At 37.4% G+C, this 25,267-nt stretch overlaps 1 protein-coding gene across 8 annotated transcripts in view; it reads right to left on the reverse strand.

Moving 5' to 3' along the window:
- Window positions 1–25,267, reverse strand: part of CNKSR3 (CNKSR family member 3) — a 138,936-nt gene that overhangs the window by 45,367 nt on the left and 68,302 nt on the right. For 7 of the 8 annotated variants that reach the window (XM_056818967.1, XM_056818969.1, XM_056818964.1 and 4 more), the window contains one exon: window positions 14,390–14,553. In XM_056818967.1, the coding sequence (XP_056674945.1) occupies window positions 14,390–14,553 (164 nt within the window). The other variant, XM_007484790.3, reaches the window with a different exon arrangement.

The following is a 25,267-nucleotide window of genomic DNA, read 5'->3' on the forward strand; positions in this document are numbered from 1 at the left end:
TTTATTAAATATACTAAAAGTCATACACACATCATAGAAAGTAAAAAGTTTAATTTTTTTTCAACTATGATTGCTAGCCAGTCAACACTACCTACTAGGTCTCCAAATCTCCTTCTGATTTTATGGCCACATCACATATTTTGAAGCTTAGTTTTAAATTTAGGTGACTTTCCATAGATATAAAAAAAAATTACTACTTTGGGGCAGAGATTCTTAAATTACTCAAATACAAATGGACAGATATGACTTTATCCAGTTACATATAATTAAAGCCAAGCTTTATTCTAGATTTAAACAAAATATTGCAAATGTTATAACAAAAAAAAAAGAATGTTCAATGTCAACAATGCCTGATTGTACATTCATCCTTTAATCATTATTTCCTAGACATCAAGAAATGATACCATTCTTTCCTAGAAAAAAAAAAGTTTTTTTTAAGTTGACTGACGATAAAAAACCAAATATATATTTAAAACCACCCTGTACACAGTTTGATATAAAAGCATCTGTGACTACACCTGCAATAGTCGCAATCATTTTCCCTATGAAATCATCTTAAATACTTTGGGCTCCAGGAATAAAGATGAACTTCCCTTCCCAGGAAGCCAATTCACAGCAGTACTTAGTCTTTTTATTCTTGTCTACTCTGCATTGTTGTCCTCCCACCCAATCATCACTAGAATTTTCCTTAAGGACAAAAAGACAATTTCATCTTCATCTTTGTAAATTCAGATAGGCATAGGGCTATATTAATAAATACTTGTTGGTGGCTGTAAATTTTTTTTCCCTTGGAAAAGCATTTAGTTTTCAAGTACCTTTTGATTTCGATAAACTCTAGTGTCTTTCTGTTACCTCCAGGATCAAAAAGGAAATCTTCTTTTTGGTTTTTAAGGTCCTTCTTAAGCTGACCCTTTTCTACTTTTCTAATCTTACACTTTACTCCCCCCTTCCCCAAGTTCCATGATCTGGTGACACTGTTCCTTGCTGTTACTCATATATATATATATGTAACAATCCATCTTCCCATTTGAACACATTCACTGGTCTGGAACACTCTCCCTCCCCATCTCTGTCTCTTGACCTCTCCAGCTTCACTCAAGGCTCAGTTAAAATCCTTTCTTCTTCAGGAAGCCATTGCCATTCCTCCTTAATCTAAGATTATCTCCAATTTATCCCCAATAGATACTGTTTTGTCCACAGACATTGCTTCTCTCATTAGCTCCTTGAGAATAGGGCCTACTTTTTGCTTTTCCTTGCATTTTTGAGAGTTCTGCGTAGTATCTGGCACATAGTAGATGATTAATTAACCTTTAATAAATTAACATTTGTTAGCTGACTTGATTTTTGGAGGGAGAACAGAGAAAATTCAAAGAAGCAAATCCAAAAACCAACATCTGGCTAAAACAAGACAATAAGTGCCCCGCTAAATGTTCCTCTCCTGTTTTCCTTCTCTCACTTTTTCTTGATTCACATTTATTCTCAGTCATTACACTCATGCCAGGTGTGGCCCTGAGAGAATGGGAAAAGGGCAGGGGGTGGTAGGAGGCTTTAAATTACACGCATCCTCTACTCTCCTTCCCACACTGGGGCCCCTCTGCCTCTCTTTCTCTACCCAGCTCCCCGTCATCATGACATGGATTATACCAGCTGGGTAAGTACCACCTACTGTACAAATATAATCAGGAAAGGATTATTGATTTAAGAGCCTGCTGCAAAGAAACAGAAAAAGAACAGGTTCTCAAATTGGATTTGTCTGTTTAAACAGTAAATGGGGAAGAGAAGGGAAGGCCTTTAATATGACATTTGTACTTTATTACTGCAAAGACTAACCTGGAAATCACAGCAGCTTCAAATGACTAAACTGCAAAAAAACAAAGACCTCAGAGTTTAGGAAGCAGAGGATCCAAGGATGAGCCCCAGTTCTCCTATTTCCAAGCTCTATAATCTTGTCACTTAACTATTTTGCATCTGTAAAATGAAGGCAACCTAGCCCCACTGGGGTCACATTTTACTATAAATACTATGACTGTTAGAATAATGTCACTACCTAATACCATCCTAGCACATAGAATAATAAAATAATAAATAAATGACCCACATATCAATGGGTCAACTGACATTCACTTAGCACCTACTATGTGCCAGGCCCTGAGGACAGAAAGGCAAACATAGTCCTTCCTCTCAAGAAGTTAACTATTAAGCTCAGTGGCTGGAGAGCCAAGCCTGGAGATGGAAGGTGCTGGCTTCAAATCTGGTCCCAGATACTTCCTTAGCTATGTGATAAGTCACTCTATTCCAGTTACCTTAACCCTTACTGCTCTTCTGCCTTGGAAGTGATATTTGGTAGGAGTCTAGGGCAAAAAGTAAGGGTTGTTTTTTTAAGACATTAATCATCCAAGGGAGAAAGACAAAAAAAAAAAGATCTAAAAACAGATTATGTATAGAATAGCCTAGGAGATAATCACAAAGGGAAGGCACCAAAGTTAAAGAGTACTAGAGAAGACTTCTTATAGAAAATGGGACTTAAGCTGAAATTTTAAGGCATCAGGGAAGGCAGGAGACAGAGAAGAGGAGGGAGAACAATTCCTAGCATGAGGAACAGCCAGTGAAAGCACTTATATGCAGAGCATGAAGCTTAACTGACATTTAGTTCCTGTCCTCAAGGAGTTTGCAGTCTGGTGAAGTAGAGTAATATAATAATAATAATAATACAAAGAAGTAAACTGTAAGTATAATAAAAAAACTAACAACAAGTTTCACAGAGACAGATTTAGACATGGTAAGAATGGTCTGTCTTGGGTGGCAGACTTCCCCTTCAAAAGTTTATGATGGGGAGGGGCAGCTGGGTAGGTCAGTGGATTGAGAGCCAGGCTGTGAACTTTAGATTACTCCACCCTACTTAGTCTAACAAAAACAGGAATGTCTACACCCCTACTTAAGGATTAAGTATTTAGGAGGATGACCTATGACAGACATGTGCTAGCAAATGACAAATCAGAAACAACTGACAGACCCCTGGGCTGTCCTAAGTCAAGCTTAAGCTGCCATTGGTACATGTGAGACACAGGAAAGTGATGTAAAAATGGTCTATATATTTTGCGTCACTTCCTCTCTCAGGCCTCTCCGCGGAGAGGCGACTCTGGCAGAAGCTTGCTGAGCGTTTTGGCATCTTGGCATGGCGGCAGCTATTGTCCGGGTCTGGCAGTGAGTTTTCCTTGATACTATACTGGGAGAAGCTTAGTAGCCTAGTTCAGGTGAGGCATCTTCACTGAGTTCTCTCATAGTTTAGACTGATTCTTTTCTCCTTTGCCTTCCAAACATATCCTCTTAGGAAAGCCTCTAATCTTCTTCAAAGACCTCGTGGCATAGGTCTTTGAACTCCCCCTGGCACAGGTCATGAGGGAGAAATCCTATACCACTCCCTCTCTTCTCCTTAATTCCTTCCCTCTATATTAATTAAAATCACCATAAATTCCCAAACTGACTTGGGTATTTTATTTGGGATTTTCTCTGGCAACCAAATTAATTTAGATTAAGTTGCAACCCTAAAATTACCCTTACAAGGCTGAGAGATGGGAGGTTCAAATCTGGCCTCAGACACTTCCCAGCTACCCTGGACAAGTCACGTGACCCCCATTGCCTAGCCGTTACCACTCTTCTGCCTTTGAATCAATACATAGTATTGATTCCAAGATGGAAAGCAAAGGTTTATACTAAAAAAAATAATAATAAATAAATAAATAAATGGGTCTATGATGGGAAAGAATGAGATTTATCACACAGAAATGGAATAAATCACTTTGAAGGCAAAGATCATTTTGGCTCTGGCATCTCTGTCAAAATTGAACATGCCGAGTCTCAGGGACCAGCAGGACTCCAGAAGGGATGTCTACCAGGCAATTTGGGATACATACATACTTGGAGATCTAGAAAGAGGTCAGAATTCAAAGTACAGATCTGGGAATCATTTGTATAGGTGTTAACTGAAGGGATGGGAGCAGAAGATTAGGAAAGCAAAGTGGGAGAAAGTTCAGAGAGAAGGATGAAAGGCAATAAGAAGCACGAGCACCCAATGTTGAGGAAAAAAGCCAATCAAGGTATGGTTAAGGAAGCATAAGATAATACAGAATAGATATCATGGAAACCAATGCAGAATGGGGTTTGGCCATGTAAACCTCAAAATTGAATATTGTGTATATCTTTAGTTAGAAGTGAATTTAGAACTACAAAATGATTATGTTAAATGATCAATGGGGAGACTAGTCTCCCAATGATCATCAGGGGGGATTGTAAACCTCAAAATTTCTTAGACTTATAAATGTTGGAAATTTCACCATTGGGAAATTTCATACTTGAAAAATTCCCTATTGATAGTGGGTCTTGGCTATTGGAATGTGAACCCCTTTGGCATGAGAGTTTCCCCCTCCTCCCTTCTTAAGATTACTTTAGGACAGAAACCTTTTGCTGAACAATGGAAAGGACTTTGACCTATGCTTAAGCATAGAACAGGAATTTCTTTGAGTCATGATTGATTTTAGAATTGATACAATGGAGATACTTGGAATCAATCTCCACCCTACTCAGTCCTAACAGGATTGAGGAAGGGCTGCAGCCTAGATCAAAATTTAATTATTCCAATCTCTACCCTACTCAGGTTAACAGGATTTAGGAAGGGCTGTAGCAAAGGATCAAAGATTAAATTATTTGAAAATATGACCTTCAACAGACATGTGCAAAGCCAGAGACCTCTGGGTGGTCCTGGGTTAAGCTAGAGCCTCCATTGGCACAGGGAAACTGATGGACAGTGATTGGTAGATGTGAGAACTGACGGGAGGCAACTTGGATGGTTTCCTTAAAGAGAGAGGGGTCTGAAGACTCGGGGGGGGGGGGGGGGGTTAGGAGTTTGTCGGAGTGGTTACAGTGTGCTCTGAGAAGCTTGCTCTGAAGGAAGCTGAAGGTGGGGGCTCTGAGACTGTTTCTCCATTTTGGTCACGTGAGTAATAGGGACTGATCTCCTTTCTTTGCCCCAGCTATCTAAGGGCTTGGGCCTTTTGGCCCAGCCTAAACAGAAGGGGTATTTAAGTCCTATTCCTTTCTCTCCCTTTTCTCTCTGCCTCTATCTCTCTATCTCTAATTCCTTTCTTCCTCCTGTTTGTAATTAAAACTCCATAAAAGGTTGACGGCTGACTTGAGTTTTCATTTAGGAATTACATAGCTGAATTCCTTGGCGACCTTAAATTAATATATATCAGTCTTTTAAAGTGATTTCCTTGTCACAGCCAAAAGATTTTTTTTTTTAACACTTACCTTCCATCTTGGAATCAATACTCTGTATTGGTTCTAAGGCAGAAGAGTGGTAAGGACTAGGCAATGAGGGTTAAGTGACTTGCCCAGGGTCACACAGCTGGGAAGTGTCTGAGGCCATTTGAACCTAGGACCTCCCATCTCTAGGCCTGACTCTCAATCCACTGAGCTACCCAGTTGCACCCTAAAAGATTTCAAATATTTCTGTGTACCTAAAAATAAGATCTTTTCAGTCCTTTTACAAGAAGGGAGTAAATTAATACCTCATTTTGGACATCCTATAGAGTTGGGTTGGGTTTTTTTGCACCTACCATTTCATCAGTGTAGGAAAATCCATTTGAGTAAAGTCCCTCCATCACCTCAGATAAGTACCTTTTCTGCAATTTAGTCTTATGATATTCCACACTGCTTCTTCTATGATAAAAATCTCATGAACAATTTGTGAATGCTTTATCTTCTACATCAAGGAAACATGTGAAAGTGAAAGAGGACTAGACTTGGAGTCAGGAAGACCTGAGTTCAAAGCCTGCTTCTTTCATTTTCTAGCCATGTGATCTTGAGCATTTAACTTCTTTCTGAGCTTCTTAATTTGTAAAATGAAAGAGTTGGATTTTATGTTCTCAAAATCCCTTCCAGCTCTAAATCTACGATTCTAAGATCTTTTACATTCAATGAGGGCAAAGACCTGTTCCATCTCAGCACAGTTCTCTGAATGTAGCAGTTCTTTGAGAAACAGGTTAGGTGGCTCAGTGGATAAAGTGCTGTGCCTGGAGTCAGGAAGACCAGAGCTTAGATTCAATCTGAGATACTGGCTAGCTCTGTAAACCTGGACAAATCACTTGATTTCTACCTGCCTCAGTTTGTCAACTGTAAAATAAGAATAATGATAGCACCTATTTCCCAGCACTGTTGGGAGAATCACTTAGCCTAGTGCCTGGAACTTAAGAGGTATTTTAAAAATGCTTGTTCTCTTCCCTCTAAACTGAAGGGTAGAATCCTTTTCTTGAGTGGGTGAATGACTTCCATGTGAAAATTTTGTGCTTTGACACTGTTTTTTCTATTCCATAAATGAATAAATATGAGCCTCAAACTACATATAAACTATAGACCAGAATAAGTGGTAAAGTGATCCCCAAAGTTAGAAATAGGAAAGCCTAGAATCATATTCTGCACTTGAGTGAAAGAAAATCTGTGGTAGTAGAAAAAAATGCATTAACTCTGGAGTGAGAACCTACATTAAAAATTCTACTTCGAACATCCACTTGTACAATCTTGGGCAAATCATTAGAGGATTAGCTCTTGGACTTTGATCTCCATAATTATAACACAAAAAGATTGGACTAGATGGCCCTTCAAGTCCTTTCTAGCTCAAAATCCATGACCTATGGTCCAATAAGACCCATTATTCACTAGGATCAAGAACTCCTGAAAGAAAGGCCAATAATGATTTCTTATCTATATAGCAAATAAAAAATTTTTTCTAATCTCCCTGTTGGGAAAGCATAATCTCTACCCTCAATTTTATCTTGCCCTAAGTAGATTCCACTGCAAAGTGGAGGTAGAGAAAAATTTGGAGACTAAGAATTAAAAAGATTGAAAAAGACTTGGTTAAAGGAGTCTGATTTTTTTGTTTGGATTTCTACCATGTTTTCACTTTTTGAATCAAGTTTGAATCAATTTAATATCATTAATTTTGAATATTAATTTCTTAAGACAAAAGGATAGTGGGGCAGCTGGGTAGCTCAGTGGGTTGAGAGCCAGGTCCAGAGATGGGAGGTCCTGGGTTCAAATCTGGCCTCAGACATTTCCCAGCTGTGTGACCCTGGGCAAGTCACTTAACCCCCATTGTCTAGCCCTTACCACTCTTCTGCCTTGGAGCCAATACTGATCAATACCAATATTGATTCTAAGCTGGAAGGTGAGGGTTAAAAAAAAAAGGCAAAGGATACCTTTCCTAACATAAGCATAAAGAAAAATCTAATAAGATACATGGAAGGCCTGATCATTTCACTATAAATACATATTACCTCATTTTGTGATAGGATTAATTATCTACCAGGTTGCCCCCATCCCCAACATAGGCTATGAAAAGAGGGCTGATAGGACTGGTCCAGGGCGGGACAAGGCTCAATCTTTGCCTTACCTTCCATCCACAGGGGGTTGGGACTATTCAGAGTAGGCAGATGGGTGAAGGCCACCAAAGACATGGCACCCGGCTGCCCAGACAGACTTCCATGGAGAAATGAGGGAAGGAGTCAATCTATAGCAGCTACGCTATTGTAACCTTGTTGCATACCTTTGATTTGTTAGAGATAAATAATCTTCCTTTTGTTAACTGTTTTAATGACCAATAAGTGCCTCAAATCCACCCCAACAGGATGCACAAGCTTTAAATGGCAAGCCTCTTCTTATTTCCTGATTTACTATCTGGCTAACTCCTCTCTCCTGCAGCAGTGTGGCCTTCTCACCTCTCTCTCAGGGGATGAGTTTACCTCCTACTTAAGCGCCCTCCTCTCTCCATCCCACACCCCGATAATTATTCATCCTTGGCTTTTGCTCCAGTCTCTAAGAAAGGGCTGGTCCTTAAACAACTGCCATCTTCCAATTTTATCCCCAGGAGCTTGCCCCATCAATCATTACTTCTCTAATCACTCTAAATCTCACTTTTTTTTTTTAAACCCTTACCTTTCATCTTGGAGTCAATACTGTGTATTGGTTCCAAGGCAGAAGAGAGGGGTAAGGGTTAGGCAATGGGGGTCAAGTGACTTGCCCAGGGTCACACAGCTGGGAAGTGTCTGAGGCAAGGTTTGAACCCAGGACCTCCCATCTCTCAGTCCACTGAGCTACCCAACTTCCCCTTTCAATCTCACTTTTATCTACAAACTCCTCATTCACTGCTCAGACTTCCCTATTCTTTAAAAATTAAGAATTAAAAAAAAAATTCAATCTGACCCTCTAGTATAAACTTATATCCTCCCTCCACTTAAGTCCTAAATTTCTTTTTTTAAAAATCCATCTATTCTTTTCCTCCTCCTATTTACCTCACCTTCTAATCCTCAACCTCTTAGAATTTGACTTTAGAACTCACCACTCTACTGAATGCAGCTCTTTTCAAAATAACCACAGATTTCTAACTGCTCATTTAAATGATCTTTCTTCTCTGTTCACAATCCCAGAAACTATCTTCTCTTCTCCTCCTCTCTACAATCTGTGAAACTGTTCTTTTGCGATTCTTTTCTTTTCTGTTCCTTTTCAGTATTCTCTGTGGAATTATTTTATCTCTTTCCTTTTGGGAAGAAGTCCACCAGGGATGTTCAGAGGCATATCTTCTTCCCCTGATGAGCTCTGTTTTTCTCTCCCTCTCCCCCTCATATTCTCATTCTCTCTCTCTCTCTCTCTCTCTCTCTCTCTCTCTCTCTCTCTCTCTCTCTCTCTCTCTCTCTCTCTCTCTCTCTCTCTCTCTCTCTCAACTTTAGTTATTTGTTTTCACATTAAACATTGTCAAGGTATTATAAAATTCACATCCACAAACCTCTAAGTGCCTATAACAGCCATAAAACGACCTGCCTATATTATTCCTGTGTGCTACCACCGAAGCACACTTGGCAAAATAGAGCTGCCCTTAACACCAGGTAAAACCTGGGTCAAGTACTGCCTCTGACATACTGTTTGGGTGACATGGGACAAGTTGCTAAATCTCAGAAACGCTCCAAGGGACTCTTAAAATTTTAAATTGCAGAGAATGGCAGGAGAATCTAGGCAGCACAGATGATAGAGAATTTAGGTTCAGATGTGGCCTCGGATACTTCTTATCTGTTTGACCCTGGACAAGTCACTTAATCCAAATTGTCTAGCCCTTACCCTTCTTTTGTATATGCAAAGTAAGTTGCTTCATCATTCATAGGGATCACTCAACAAGCCTTTATGAAGTGCTTACTCTGTGCCAGCAAGTTGAGACTGTCTCCCTCAAAAAAATAAACATTCCCTATTTTAAAAGAGTTTGCATTCTAAAGGAGAAGCCAAGAAGTACATATAAAAATACAGAGAGCCAGGCCCAGAGATAGGAGGTCCTGGGTTCAAATTCGACCTCAGACACTGTGTCTGAGCAGGTCACTTAACCCCCACTGTTGAGCCCTTAATGATGTTCTGCCTTGGAACCAATACATACTCTTGATTCTAAGATGGAAGCTAAGGGTTTAAAAAAATAAATAAAAATACAGAAAGCATAAAGTGAATAAATGCAAATGAAAACCAAGTAGTTTGGGAGGAAGAGCACTAACAATTGTGTGGCTCAGGAAAGGCAAGAGGACTCAATCAACCAATCAATAAATACTTATTATTTAGTATGTTCCCGGCATATACCACCACTACATTTTCTTTCTCCTTCCTCCTCCTTCTTTCTTTTCTTTCTCTTCTTCCACTACTACTACCACCAATACTACCACTGCTACCACCACCATCACTACTACCACGACAAATACTACTACTACTGATGATGATGATAGTTCTTAACATTTGTATAGCACTTACTGTGGACCAGGTACTGTGCTAAGCACTTTGCAATTATTATTTCATTTGATTCTCCCAATCTTTGTAGGCATTTATTATTTATTCCCCTTTTACAGAGGAGGGAACTGAAGCCAACATGGATCTTCCCATTCCAGGTCTGGCACTTTATTCATTTTACCACTTGGCAGCCCAAAGCACGAAGAATGAAATAATCTCTACGAATGATGCGCTTACAGTCTAATGAGGAAATTAACAATTACATATAAAAATACAGAGTGAATAAATGCAAATACAAACAAAGCAGTTAAACATAAGGCGGTTTAGGGAGGGGAAGTCAGGAGCAGGCAGAACAGGGCTATATACAAAGGAAGACAGTGATTCTGGGAGAAAGGGGAAAGGAGGGAATGGATTCCAGGCAGGAGGGATAGCAACACAAAGGCAGAGGGGTAAGAGATGGAGTTTTGTGTGTGAGAAACAGGGATAGGAAAAATAAAGTTGTCCTCCAGGTGGGAAGGGCTTTAAAAGCTAAAGAGAAATTTAGATTGGATCCCAGAGGCAATAGGGAGACACTGAGTTGGTTGAAGAGGGGAGCCACATAGTCTGATCCGCATTCCTTTGGCAGCAATTTGCAGAATGGATAGTTGAGAGACTTGAGTCGGTATAACTCACTAGGAAGTTTGTCATAGTCTAGGCATGCAGTGATAAGGGCTTGAGCGAAGCTCAGTTCATAGCTATATAATAAACAAAGGGAAGCGATCAGATACAAAAGATGTTGTCAAAGGAAAACCAGTAAGGCACAGCAACATGGGGCATAGGAGAGGAGGGGTGTCAGGGATGATGCTGTGGTTTGAACCTAGGACACTGGAAGGTAGTTGTGCCTCAAATAGAATTGGGAAGGTGGAAGGGGCAGAGAGAAGGGGAATGGGAGATAATTACTTCCATTTTGGACATGTGGAGTTTGAAATGTTTCCAAGACATACGGAGAGGTCCAAGAGGCAACTGGTGATGTGGGATGAAGCTCAGGAGAGTGTGGGGGAAGAGGAGCCATCTACATAAAGAGAGTAGGCTAAACCCTAGAGAAGTGGCCACGTGGCCAAGAATCAGTCACAGTCAGTTGAGGGACGAAAGAGGGAGAGACCAAGACAGAACCTTGGTTCCACCCACAGTTAGGGGTTGTGATATAGATGAGGAGACAGTGAAGGAGCAGTCAGGCAAGTGAGATATTTGCTGGGGGAAAGGGTTATTCATCACCCTAATTTCTGTGTGGTTACTCCCTGAACCCCGTTAAGAGAAACAACAAACCTTCCACACACTGAGAGACTGTTCCTGAATTCCTGGTGGACCAGAAACATTCATCACCTGGAGAACCACCTTTGAACAATGAAGCGATTCTCCAAATTTAGTAGACCCTTCTCCAAGTTTTTCTGCTTAGCTGGCATAACCCTCAAGAATTCAGAGTTTCAAGTAACATTCAATAAGACATAGGAGTTGCAATTTATTGAATCATGGGATGATAGATTTAGAAATGGAAGGAACCTCAGAGGTCCTTGAGTCTAGCTCTCTTATTTTATAGAGGAGGAGACTCAGGCTCAGAGCAGAGTAGTAGGTGACTTGCCAAGTGAATAAATATCTGGGGCAGGACTTAAACCTAAGTCCTTCCTGAATCCCACCCAATCTCCACTATACCATATTGCCACTGATGTAACAATATAGCTAAAGGCCTTCTATCATAAAAGGGAGGAAATGCTATTTAAGTTCGTATTGAATTAAGAATATCAAAAAAAGAGAGATGAATGCCACAACCAAAAAAGGCCTTGCATCACAGATTAAAAATGGAACAATTATTCTTACAAAAGTCCAGTTTAATTTGAAACCAAGGCACCAAACAGTCCTGCCACCCCCATAGTCGCACCCCACCCCCCAGCTCTTTATTTCAACTACATCACATGAACTTTCTGTCTAATGCATTAACTGGAGCTCTGTTGCACAAAGCATTTCCAGAAATGGGTCTGAGGTCAAAACTTTGTCTACTAAGGAAATAAGGAGGAAATTGTAGGAGATAAAGCATAGCTTTGGGATCTGGCATTTCTCCAGCTTTGTTCACTCTATTCTAATATTTTAAGAGGTAGGGAAAAGGAGAAGAAAAAGGAATGCCCTGGGGTGGCTGTCATGTCCATTATTTCACTTAATATCCATATGGTGTGCTCATGTGATGCCCACCCCACCCTTTCATTTCTTGGTACATCAGACAAATAAGATTTCAAGCTAATTTATCTGCCCTTCAATTAACAATATTAATGAAAATTTAAGACTATTTTAGCAGAACAACACATCATAAGGTAATTTTTCCAGTATGTATTGTTTTAATCCTTCCCCCCACACCCCAGTTAAAAGTAAAATGCCTTTTTTTTTTTGCAAATAATAACATCCAATTTGAATCTATGGTGGCAGGCAGAACTCCTGCAGCTCCCCATTCTCAAAGGAGTGCAAAGCATTTAAACATTCAAACATACAACATCTGAGGTGAGTGTTACAAGATAGATGGAAAAACCAGACCCTGGAATGTTCCTGAAGGTTGCAAAGTGAATCACTGGGCAGTTAGGATTAAAATTCAAAATTTTGACTCCCAGGCGGATGTTCAGACCACTTGGCTGCAGTATCTCCCTTGTGGCAGCTCATTTATCGACTACAAATAAATTCCCCATTTCCCCCCAAATAAGGGCAGTACATTTCAGAAAGGAAGACAAGGCTCTGTCCATTTTAAGAATACAGACAATGCAGTAAGTGTTATATAGTCAATGGAACTCAGACCAGCAATGGCAAAATAATTGAGGCAATTCTTTCCCACCATTCTCTGTGATGTAATAGTATACACTCCTGGCACTACTTCCTAGCAATACAAACATGATTGAATGCTCTCAAGTTTGTGCAAAACCCAGACTTTTAAAGCAATCATAGCCATAACATGACACTGTCAAAGGCAACTCTGATTCCCCACTCAACAGAACCATTTATAAGTAAAATACTCCTACATATACTAAGGAAATGGAATATTTGTGCCACAAATTGGGAATATATACAAGGGGACACTGAGCAAAAGCAGAAGCAGCAGACCTGCAGTGCGCATCAAACAAATACCAAATGTGTTTTTTAAAATATTTGATTGTGAACTCCTAAAGGGCAAGGACTATTTTTGCTTTTCTTTGCATCCCTAGCTGTCTGGGGACAGTTAGAGGCACAGTGGTTAGTGGTAGGTCTGGAGTCAAGAAGACTTTTCAATTTAATTTAATTTAAATCTGGCCTCAAATACTTACTAGATAAGAAACCTTGGGTAAAGACCCTTTACCTTCCTCTGTCTCAGTTTCTTCAACTGTAAAATGGGAATGCTAATAGCACCCACCATTCAGAAGAGTTGTTAGAATCAACAAGTTAATATATATAAAGCACTTACAGAGTGTCTGGTATATTTAAGAGCTTATTAATAAATGCGTGCTTCCTTCCCCAATGTTCAGCACAGTGCCTAGCACATAGCAGATGTCCAAGAAGGTTTGATTTGGCTTTAAAAGGAAGGAAAACAGAAGCAAAAGTGGAACTTTAGGCATGCCAGGAAGGGGACACAGAACATTTTCTTTATTAATTCATTTGACTCCATCCTCTAAAAGGATTTTTTCTGCATGTTTATTTGATTTCCTGCCTGGCACATCAGAGATGCATAATAAATATTTATTGATTGATTAAGTGAATGAGTGAGTGACTGAATAGAAGGCCAGCAAGAGAGTCAGTTAGACCTAAGGTCAAGTCCTACATCCGAAACATACTAGCTGTAGAACCATGGACAAACCATTTAACCTTGCCTCAGGTAACATGATAGTGGTGGTAGTTTCCCCACATTAATGAAGTCAAAGGCTCAAAGACTCCCTCCAGGACTCCCTACTGTAATTCACTAACTAAAATAGAGATAGTAGTAACACCTATCTCCCAGGGTTGTTGTGAGAGCAAATGATAAAACATTTGTAATAAGCACTTAGTAGAGTACCTGGTATAATATAATATAATTCAATATAATTCAATATAATATAATTCAATATAATATAATATAATTCAATATAATATAATATAATATAATATAATATAATATAATATAATATAACATAACATAACATAATGTAATATAATGTAATGTAATATAATATAATGTAATATAATTAATATAATAAACATTATATTCTATTATATTACATATAATGTAGAGTATAATATAATATAGTATGATATAGTATAATGTAATATAGTATAGTATAATAGAATATAGTATAATGTAATAGAATATAGTATAGCATAATATAGCTTATACTATTATAACATAGAATGTATATTATATTATTATAATATAATTCCCTTCCCTGTCTTGTCTTTCCCCCTTTATAAATGTTTCCTTGGCAAAAACCAAGGACCTAACATGATAGATCTGATTTTGAAAGGGGAAAAATAGGTAGAAATCCTGAAAGTGTTTTTTTCAAAATATTCTTATTTACCTATTTTTGTGTGGGCATATGTTTTTAACTATGTAACTAACCAATGCACAAAGAAGATCCACAGCTTCTAATACAAGTTCCTGGTGTCCAATTCGGGAGACACCCAATTCCTCAAGATCCTGGTGAGAAATCTGCAAGAGTTGTTCACCATTTATTTTCTCCCGTTCAAATTTATGGACATACTGCTGGAGACAATCATCCAATCCTGTCAAAAGAAAGAAAAGAGAGAATCATTAAAGTCTCTTCATTCACATTTCCATACTAATAAGTCAAACTAATGATCACTAATCACACTGTTGCCACTTTAAATTTTTTCCTGTTTGCCCATCATTCTCTGGAACTTTCTGGAAAATACCTTGTTCAACAGCAGGTTTTTAGAAGTTGGCTTTTGAAGAAAAAAAAAAGAATTTAGGCAAGGAAGACTAATCCTTGGAAAGCTGGGCAAGATCATTTGAATCTTAGATATAGAGTAGGAAGAAACCTCAGAGATTATCTAAATAAATTCCAAGTCAACTCCCAAATTCATGTTTTACCGAAAATTAAACTGGGAGAAAGGAGGTTTAGGGGAGCTATTATTCAAGGGTCACCTTTCAGTAATAAATGGCAGAGGCAGCTAGATGGTACAGCAGATAAAACACTGGACTTGAAGTAAGGAAGACCCAAGTTCAAATCCTGCTTCAGACACTAGATGTGCAAGGCATTTAACTCGGCAAGTCATTTAACCTGTTGCCTCAATTTTCTCAGATATAAAAAGGAGATAATAACAGCATCCATCTTCCAAGGTTGTTGTGAGGATTAAATCATATTTATTTAAAGAACTGTGCAAAACTTATTACTAAAAGATCAGATTTGAATCTAGGTCACATGACTCTAGAGTCCGGAATCATTCCCAGAATCATTAGCAAAGGACAAGTCAGCAATCACATATCTACACCTTATTAAGAGCTGAGCAGACAAAGATAGGCTCCAGGAGATCCCAGTCTAATGGGAGACAACATGCAGTTATGTACAAATAAGATATATACTTCATAAACTGGAGGTGATCACAAAGGGAAGGCTGACTAGCTTTCAGAGAGTTTCTGAAAGATTTCTTATTAAAGGTGAAATTTTAGTTAAGATTTGAAGGAAGTCTAAAGGAGGAGGAGAATTCCAAGCATGGAGGGAGAGGGGGCATCCATTCCCCAAGCATGGGAATGGGAGGTGTATCTTTTAAAAAGAATTGCAAGGAGGCAAATGCAAATTATAAACCTCCCAAGGGCTTAAAATAATAAATGTATTCTCAGCACTAGCTATTAACAAAGCAGCATTATTTATGTTACAATTATTAGCTTAAGGGAAATGTTTAACTCTGGTATAAGACAGAACAGCATAACAGATAGACATCTGTCCTTGAGATCAAAAGACCCAATTTCAAATCCTACTTGAGTCATCAGCAGCACTGCTGGGAGTTACACATCAGCCTCCCAAATCCTCCTCAAGTTTGTAAAGAACACATTTTACCAACTTCAAAGCAGTCACAGTATAAATGTGAATTGTTATTATTTGGCCCTTTTTCCTCGACTGAAAAATGATAAGAAAGTGAACAGAATGATCTCTCAAATTATCTCTAACTCCTATAACAATCGTTACAAAAAAAACCAAGGAACTGTCCAATTTCTTTTTTGGTATAAAAATGTTAGTACTTGTATATTTCATACAACACAATCTACCAACTAGGATGATTTGGGAACCTTATCGCTAGACATGATATATGTTGGATTATCTTCAAATATACTCATTGAAATATTTCAACCAAGGATAATAAGGTGAAATATTATAGTTACAAAATAAGTATATCCTCAACAGAACTAGGTTTTATATAAGTCCGTATAATCACCAACATGGACTGACCTATAAAAATTTTTCTTGTATTATCTTAAGTTTTCCTTCACTTATGATTCTTTCAAAGAAAAATAACTGTTAAAGGAGAATTATGAAATGTATCTTTAGCAGAGGACCTTAGAGAACAAATATTCTAAATTCTTCCTTTGACAGATGAGAAACTGAGTCTGGAGTTAAAAAAAATCTCTCATGGTCACACAATAAAGACTTGATTAAGTCAAAACAAGTACCCATGTGGATTAACTAAATGACTATAAGAAATAGTACTCTCATAACTCTGTTTAGAGTTTAATTCCAATTTCCTAATTTTGTAGAATGGAAAAGGAATGGCAAACCACTCCAGTATCTTTGCCAAAACAAAACAAAAAACCCAAATGGGTTCTGGAAGAATCAGACATGGCTGAAACAGCTGAATAACAACGACAATTTTATGAAAACCAAGGCATAAGGAGGTGAATTGTTTTGCCCAAAGTCACATAGGTCAGTTAATGGCAGACTTAAAAGCAAAATCAATAAGCATTTCTTAAGAACCTACTTTTAAATGGTCATGTTCATTTTAATAGTATATAGTGTTCATTTATAATATAAAATGATATGCTACAGCATGGAATTGAATTTTACTAAATGAGAGAAAATTACTTAATCCTTATAATTCTTTAGCTAAAAATGTAGGGCTATTTACACTGAAATGTAAATACCTTTAACATTTTTCAGAAAAAAAATTAATTTGGCTATGTTTTACATGAGTCAGAAAAGTCTGAAAACTAGTAATTAAAGCCAACCACATTCCCATTCTTGCATTCTCCATCATTTGGGCAAGAGCAAAACAAATCATGGTATGGGGACATAACAAAATACTACTGCCTAATAAGAAACAATGAAGAGGAAGAATTCAGAGGTGCACAGGGAAGACACACCAACTAATAAATGCAATAAATACAATAAGTAGAACCAGGAAAGCGAAATACACGACTACAATAATGTAAACAAAAATAATGGAAAATGGAACTGATAATGGCCAAACTACCACAGAAAGAAGTTGAAAAAATGCACACACTTTTCTCTTGGCTGAGATAGATATGGAATACTGTATATGTCATCAGGCAAAGAAAACACATTAATTGATGCAATTCATGACACAAAACTTGCATTTAATAAGGGGATGATAGGGAGAACATATGGGCTAGAAGGGACATGATGTACTTGTAAAGTCTTGGGAAGCATCCCTGACCTAGAACTCAGGAAAGCATTACATCTCTAAAATCATATATCATTGCCAATCTGGAATAATGATAAATTTGGGGGGGCCTGTGATCACTGATTCCTCCCACGTGGATTTCTTCAGGAAAACTTCTGTGCCTCAGGAAAAGAGCTCTTTGTAGGTTATAAATTATACACCTACAAATCACCTGATATGGTTTCCCACTTGAGTAGCTAGCGATAAGACGAGTTAACAAAAGATGGTGATATCAACCCTTTGATGTTCAGTTACTTTTCAGTCTCAAGATTAAAGGAGGTCATTTCCACACCAAGTGAAACTCTAGTTTAACGATAAGCAAAAATGTGTGTGTATATTTTTTTTAATGGAACTTGGCTTTGGATAGACTGTGTTTTTACCTTTTATTGAAATCAAATTTTAACTTAATTATTAATAAGCAAACAAAAAATTAAAAGGCTGCCTTACAGGAAAATTAAGGGGAAGCTACAGTAAAAATATGAATGTGAAATACATAGTTTTTACTTCATGTATAAAGCTGACATCAGATAACTAACTAGGCCACAATCAGACAATAGATTTGCCCCTTAACTAACTGGAAACTAACCTCTTCAACCTTCAGTTGTCTGGTATGTGAAGTGCATAGAACTATGACAGCTAAGCCTTAAAGGCCTATCTGATGTTCTTTAAAGTCTATTCTTCTATAACCCACAGAGCAGGCACACAACCTTGGGATCCTATTTCACATCGTGTACCTGAATGTCAAAGCCTTATCTATTTTCCCACCACTCCACAGAAAACTTCTGATTTTTTTTTTAACTGAGGGTACTTTTCCTACCCAGTTTAGATATTTTCTGACCCACTGTGATGGCAACAAACCAAGGTAAATGGTTCCCTCTAGACATCTGTCTCATTGCATCCCTTTGAATTTTTAAGACTTTAGAATATTGTTTTCTATTTTTAGAAGTCTCTGACAAAGTCACACAAGTCATCTTCATTCTCTATGTTTAAGCATGGAAAACAAGGACACAGATAAACCCAAAACTCACTGATATTTGATTTTGGGGTGTGTTTTATTTCATTATAACTCAAACATGTCAGTTGTTATGGAAAAATCATAATATTTAGAACCATATAATTAAGCCACATTGTAAAGAGATAACTGAAGAAGAAAGCTTTGCCAGCTCTTGCCCTCACCTCCCATAGCTCCCTGGGATCCCTCCAGGATGATCTCTCATAGTGAGCCTCAAAACTCTTCTCTTGGCATTGTACAACAATCTATGTGGCTAAATAAGTCACCTGATAGGTATTTAAGGAACCTAATTATTCAAAGTAGAAACTAATTTTTAAAATTAAAAATAAGATTTATTGAAATTAGAGCATTTCCCTTGACTATGGAGTTTTAATCTGGATATCTCAAAATAAGTTTCTCTTGGGAAATGGTATAACAGAAAACTTTGGATAGACGGTCTTCTTACCTTTTATTGAAATCAAATTTTAACTTAACTGTTAATAAGCAAACAAAAAAATTGGCTGGACTTGAAATCAGCAAAACTGGCTTTCAATTGTAATATTTTTCATCTGTAAAAAGGGCATAATAATGCTTCTATTTCCTACCTTGTAAGGTTGTTACTCTAAACCATAAAGATACAATTTTTTTTAATTTTATTTTTTATTTGGTCAATTTCAAACATTATTCCTTGGTTACAAGAATCATATTCTATCCCTCCCTCCCCTCCCCCAGCCCTTCCTGTAGCTGACGTACAGTTCCACTGGGTATATTACATGTGACCTTGATCAGAACCTATTTCCATACAACTATTTATTTTTATTTTATTTATATACAAATTTATTTTATATACAAGCAACGAAGAAAATAGTTTAGGCTATGACTATGCTACGTGATGAGTATACTGTGCTAAAATGGTTTGGCCTTTTTTTTTTTAACTATGCTAGGTATTGGGCCAGTCAGCCAATAAACATTAAGCTCTTGCTAAAGAGCTCATGAGCTATGCTAAATCTGTTTAGTTTTGAAATGCCTAGTTCTGTTAAGAATCCAGGTTATAAAAGAATATTGTATCATGTACTCAGAAAGAACATTAGGAATGTCTTGGGCAAATATAGTGATATCATATGCCTCAAGTGAAAAAGGCAGCTGAGAAGCTTCTTTTGAAGATAGAAAAGAAATAAGTGAGACCTGAGAGCTTCACCGAACTTGATTATTCTAGAAGACAAGAGACAAAAGATGAATTGAGTTGGGTGTGATTACAGTAAGTAGCAAGGAAGCATCAAAGTGGTATTCAATACCTGCTAACTATAATATCCAACTGCTAACTAGTGAACTGGCTAAAGACATAGTAAGGTGGTTTTCGAATGGGCTAACAGTGTGATCTTTACACTTAAATTTATTTTCTATTCCCCCTGCCTTTTGGTTCATTATTATTATTATTGATTAAATTATTATTATTATGGAAATGTTTTAGCTTTTAAAGCTGACTTAATTCATTCCTTTTAAATATTCTAAAGTAGCCCTGTCGAGTTGAATGTAGGACCCTATTTTCTCTAGCTCTTTTGAAGCCAAAGATAGTTTAACCTCTGTATGAATGCAGTGCAACTAATCTTTTGATGTCAAATACTGGATAGATGTAAAAACAAAGCATAACCCATCTCTTTATATCATATCTAAAAAGTTTGCCCTTGGACACATCACACAGATAAGAATAATTAGTAAATTAATTAACTGTGCATTCACTGACACTGACATTTACAGTTTCATGATGCATTAGATATCAAAGTAAGACCTATGACCTTGATTACAGTGGTGAACAAGTGAGGGTGTTTGCTGAACCTGATGCTCCCTTGTAGGAAGCAGAGTTTTATCCCTTACAATTTTATTATGTTTGCATTTTTTGTAATCTATTAATTGCATCTCCATTTGCTGAGATTGTTCTCTAACAGGCAATGGCCAAGAAACAAAATGTACATTTGGATTAAGAATAGTGCCCTTTTAAGGGCCTGTGCTAGGATGGGTAGAATTCAGTCCAGTCTCCTACATCATCCTCTATTTTATCAAATGATCAACACCATTCAGAATGTTTATGACAAGGTGCAGCAATATTCCAAATCAACAAACATAGTGAACATAAATGACTGTATTTTTTTCTTACCACAGGAGTAAAGTGAACTGGGGCAAGGTTTCTGGTCCTCTGGCTGGTTCTATATTACCCCACTTCCTTTTAGCTATTCTTCCAAGCAAACAAAGTATAGCTATGTCCACAAAGGTAGATGTCACGAGCACTTTTTGCTATAATATCTCTTTAGAAACACAAATATTCCCATATCAGAAATACAGAAACTGATTATATACTCTAGCTCTCTGCTATCTTCACTACTTCCTGGAGATACCACTCACATCCATACCTTCAAGCATTCAAAACTACATAATCATTGACTATTTTCATATTTCTAATATTAAGTCCCAAATCAAAGCAATCTGGGAAAATAGAACAAACACTTCAGCAAGAACACAAAAGGCTAGGCTTCAATATTCCCAGTGCACTTAAAACACAACCATGACCATGAGACCAATAAATAAATAAAAATGATGTGGGGATTAAAGCAAGACAACTGAGGCTCTTCAAAATGACTCATTCTTCCTTGAATGCCTGGCCTCCCAACAGTCAGGGAATAGGATTTCCAGATCAAGATTAATAAACCAAAACACAAATCCCCAGATTCCTGATATTCAGAATTTCCCTGTTAAAAGAATCACACACACAAAAAAAAAACATGAATCCTGCTTTTCTACAAGAAGTCAATCCAGCTACATAATGACGGAAGATAATCTTTTAAATAATTTTGTGGATTGTATGCTGAGCATGGACAGAATAAGGCTAGAACTATAATAAATAGAAATTGAATGAAGCTTACATGCCTACAGATACTTTCCTGAGTGGCTAACAAAGTTGTAAATAACAGAATTACAGTTAAAAAGTTCTTATTAGTGACAACAGAATGAGCAAAACCAGGACATTTTCTTCCTTCCTCACGGTTATCATTGTTGTTCAGTCATTCCGTCATGTCAGACTCTACACAATCCCGAGGATTTTTGTCCATGGGATTTTCTTGGCAAAGATTCTGGAGGGCTTTGCTATTTCCTTCTCCAATATGCCTCCATTTTACGGAAAAGGAACTGAGGCAAATAGAGGTTAAATGAGTTGCCCAAGGCCACATATGAGCTCCGATCTTCCTGTCTCCAAACTCAACAAATCCATTGTACCACCTAGCTGCCCTTGGTGACCCACATGGGGAAAAAAATCATGGCACCTATTTTTAATCCCTCATGAAACTGTACTCTAATTTTTCTCCTAGTTATTTATGCTGATTCATTAGAATATAAGCTTTTCTACTAGTGTCTAAATTCCTCAGAGAGTAAAGCCAAATTCATCTTGGCCTCCAAAGGTGCACCCACAGTGACTTCTATATAATTGAAACTTAAATGTTTCCTAGATATTTTTGTTCTGAACAGTCCTTTCTTGTTCAGAAGCCTGAGTTCATGTGCCCAAGAGTTGCCATTTGATCCAGCAATACAATTACAAGATATTTATTCCAACAAGATTTTTTTAAAAAAGGAAAAAAGGAAAAGGACCCATTTATATAAAAATATTTATTGCAATTCTTTTCATGGTAGTAAAAAAAATCGAGGAAGGCTTAAACAAGTTGTGGTATATGATTATAATGGAATACTATTGTGCTTTGAGACAGGACATGCAGGATGATTTTGGAAAAACCTGTAAAGACTTACATGAACTGATACATAGTGAATTAAGTGGAACCAAAAGGACACTGTACACAGCAACAGCAATATTTTTTGATGAACAATTATGAATGATCTAGTTACTCTAAGCAATACAGTAATCTAAAACAATCCCAAGATACTCATGTTGAAAAATGTCTTCTACCTTCCGAGAAAGAAATGATAGTCTGAATACAGACCAAAACATATTATGTTTACTTTGTGCTTCTTTTGAGATCTCTTCCACAAAATGGCAAATATGGAAATATGTTTTACATGACTACACATGTAATCTCTATTAGACTGCTACAGGAGAATAGAAGTAACTTGGAAAATATGGAAGTAGAGAAGTAAACTGTAGAGAAGTAAACATTGTATCTTCAATAAGCCTACTGTTAAAAATGGAAACTCAAGGATCCTAAGCTTGGCTCCATTGTGACTCAGAACAAATCATTTTTTTTCTCATAGTTCATTTCCTCTGACTATAAATTGCATAAGGAATTAAATCAGAATTGCATTCCAGGAGAATGTGAGCTCTCCAAAGGCAGGGGCTGCTCTGCTTTATCCTTGTGTTTCCAGGTCCTTCTATGATGCCTTGCATAAAGGAGTTCTATAAATATTTATTGAATGAATAGTATTTACAAATCTTATTGAGTTGTTTGCAAGACAAATACAGAAGAAATAATATTTATCATTGCTTTTTATCATGTCATACTTTAAAAATATGCATACCAAAAAAACCTAATATATTTCTTAAAGATGGCTGGAACCTCAAAGTTTACTTACTTAGTTCAATGCACTTTACAGATGGAGAAATTGAGACCTAAAGAGGTTAAGTGGTTTTCCTGCGATCATCCCTCTTAACCTGTAGTAGAGTCTAGTTTCTTAACTCCTATCCATTGGTCTTTCACTAGCATCCAAAGGAAGCCAAAGGATTTAATAAATTTTATGTTTTTTAAGTTGCCAAGATATCTTCAAAGGGGAAAGAGCAGAGTCAGGATGCTGATATTATTTAATAGAAAGGAATCTACAGCTTCAAACGTATAAATGATATTGATCATTTATACCCATGATGCTGAACTTATGGGACATGTACCAAAGATGGCATGCAGAGAACTCTCTGTGGGCACATGTGCCCTTGCCTGCCAGAGTTAGTTAATAGAAAGGCAGAGAGACTCAGTTAAAGCTGCTCCCCTCCCCTCTCCATGTGCACCTCTCCCTCCCCTGAGCAGAGCATTCAGGTCACTGCCTTCCCTTTCTCCCTCCCCTGTCAACAGGAAGGGGGGAGTGGGGGGGGGGGGGAGGCACTTGGTCTCTGGGGTGGCAGGGCACAGAATGCAGTCTGGGGACAGGGTGGGACATGAGCACATGATCTCTAAAGTTTTGCCATCACTGATTTATACTATTGTGATGATAAGAACCTGAATATTCTCTACCATCATTTTGGAGGGGGAGAAAAAGCTACAAAATTTAAGCATTACGTAAATCAAACTCTTTTGTTGTTGTTCAATCATTTTCAGTCCTGTCTGACTCTTCAAAGATACCAGAATAATATGCCATTTCTTTCTCCAACTCATCTTACAAATGAGGAAACTAAGACAAACCGGGTTGACTGACTTGTCCAGGGTCCCATACTTAGTACATGTCCAAGGTCAGATGTGAACTCACAAAGATAAATCTTCCTGACTCCAAGCCCCATGTTCTGTGCCACCTGCCTCCCTTACACATTCCTAAAATGATGTCGACATTTATTTTTACTTTTTTTTTTAACAAATACATTAATGAAATTCCCTGACAGAAAAAAAAGTGTTATCTAATGAAAGGAGAGAATATTCAGGAGCTATGGGTTAGGAATAGCTAAAAAGTTTTTTTTTTTTAATCTATCCTTGCATTTTAAATCTAGGTACTCAGTACATTGATTCTCTATAAGAATAATTATGATACAAAGTTACAGATTTCCCCTTTTTGAGGTTATTAGAACGGTAAGACCAGTGAAATGCCAGACCATTTACCAAGATTTCAGCAAAAACATTTGATAAAAGTGTCTCATGCTGCCTTTGTGGACAAGATGGGACACAAGAATTAAATGACAGTCCTGCTAGGTATATCCAGAACTGGTAAATAATTGGACTTATAGTCAAATAGTCCAGGTGGACTATTAGTCCATAATAGTACATACTATGTAAGTCACCTGTAAGTTAATGTGCTGATATGAAGGGGTTCTCTAGTAGAGTGCTGTAGGGATCTGTTGTTGGCCCTGTGAAGATCAATATTTTAATTTTTAGGAATAAGGCAGAAAACGTAGGGAGGAACATGAACACACCAAACAGCTGCGTGAAGACAAAAAGATTGTGGTTGGCTATAAACAGTTGTTCTTAGCCTAGAGTCTATGAACTCTTTCTAAAAAAATTTTATTACTATGTATATACTTTTTAATATTATGTATTTTATTTCATGCATTTAAAAACATTTTTCTGAGAAGGAATCCATGGCTTCAGATTGCCAGTGTAGGGGAGTCCATGACACACACAAAAGTTAATAAATCCTGAGCTATAATCATAGGCTAAATCAAATAAAATTATGATGAATGCTTATTAAATCACAAGTTTATATTTGCATTCCAAAATAAAGAACAATTTCACAAGTACAAAATAAAAATGGAGGTGTGACTAGACGATTGTTCATTTGAAATAAACAGTTTTAGTGAACTCCAAGCTCAGCAAGTCAAAAGTATGACATGGCAGCCCCCCAAAAAAGCTGATGTGTTCTTAGTCTGAAATAACAGGCATTGTCTGCTGAACATGAGGCAATTACTGTTGTTCTAGACGCTTCCATGGTCAGTCCACAACCAGTACAGTTCTGAACCATTTGAATACTCTATTTTCAAAAGGGCATTGATAGCATGTAATTGTAATGTGTCCTAAGGAGGATAAATAAGGTGGCAAAAAGACACAAAGCTGGGATCATCAAGTTATGATCAAGAGAACCCCTGTTCTGCTATTCTAGCAGAAGAGAAAATTTAAGGAA

Source organism: Monodelphis domestica, chromosome 2 (assembly GCF_027887165.1).
Source record: "Monodelphis domestica isolate mMonDom1 chromosome 2, mMonDom1.pri, whole genome shotgun sequence".
Lineage (NCBI taxonomy): Eukaryota > Metazoa > Chordata > Mammalia > Didelphimorphia > Didelphidae > Monodelphis > Monodelphis domestica.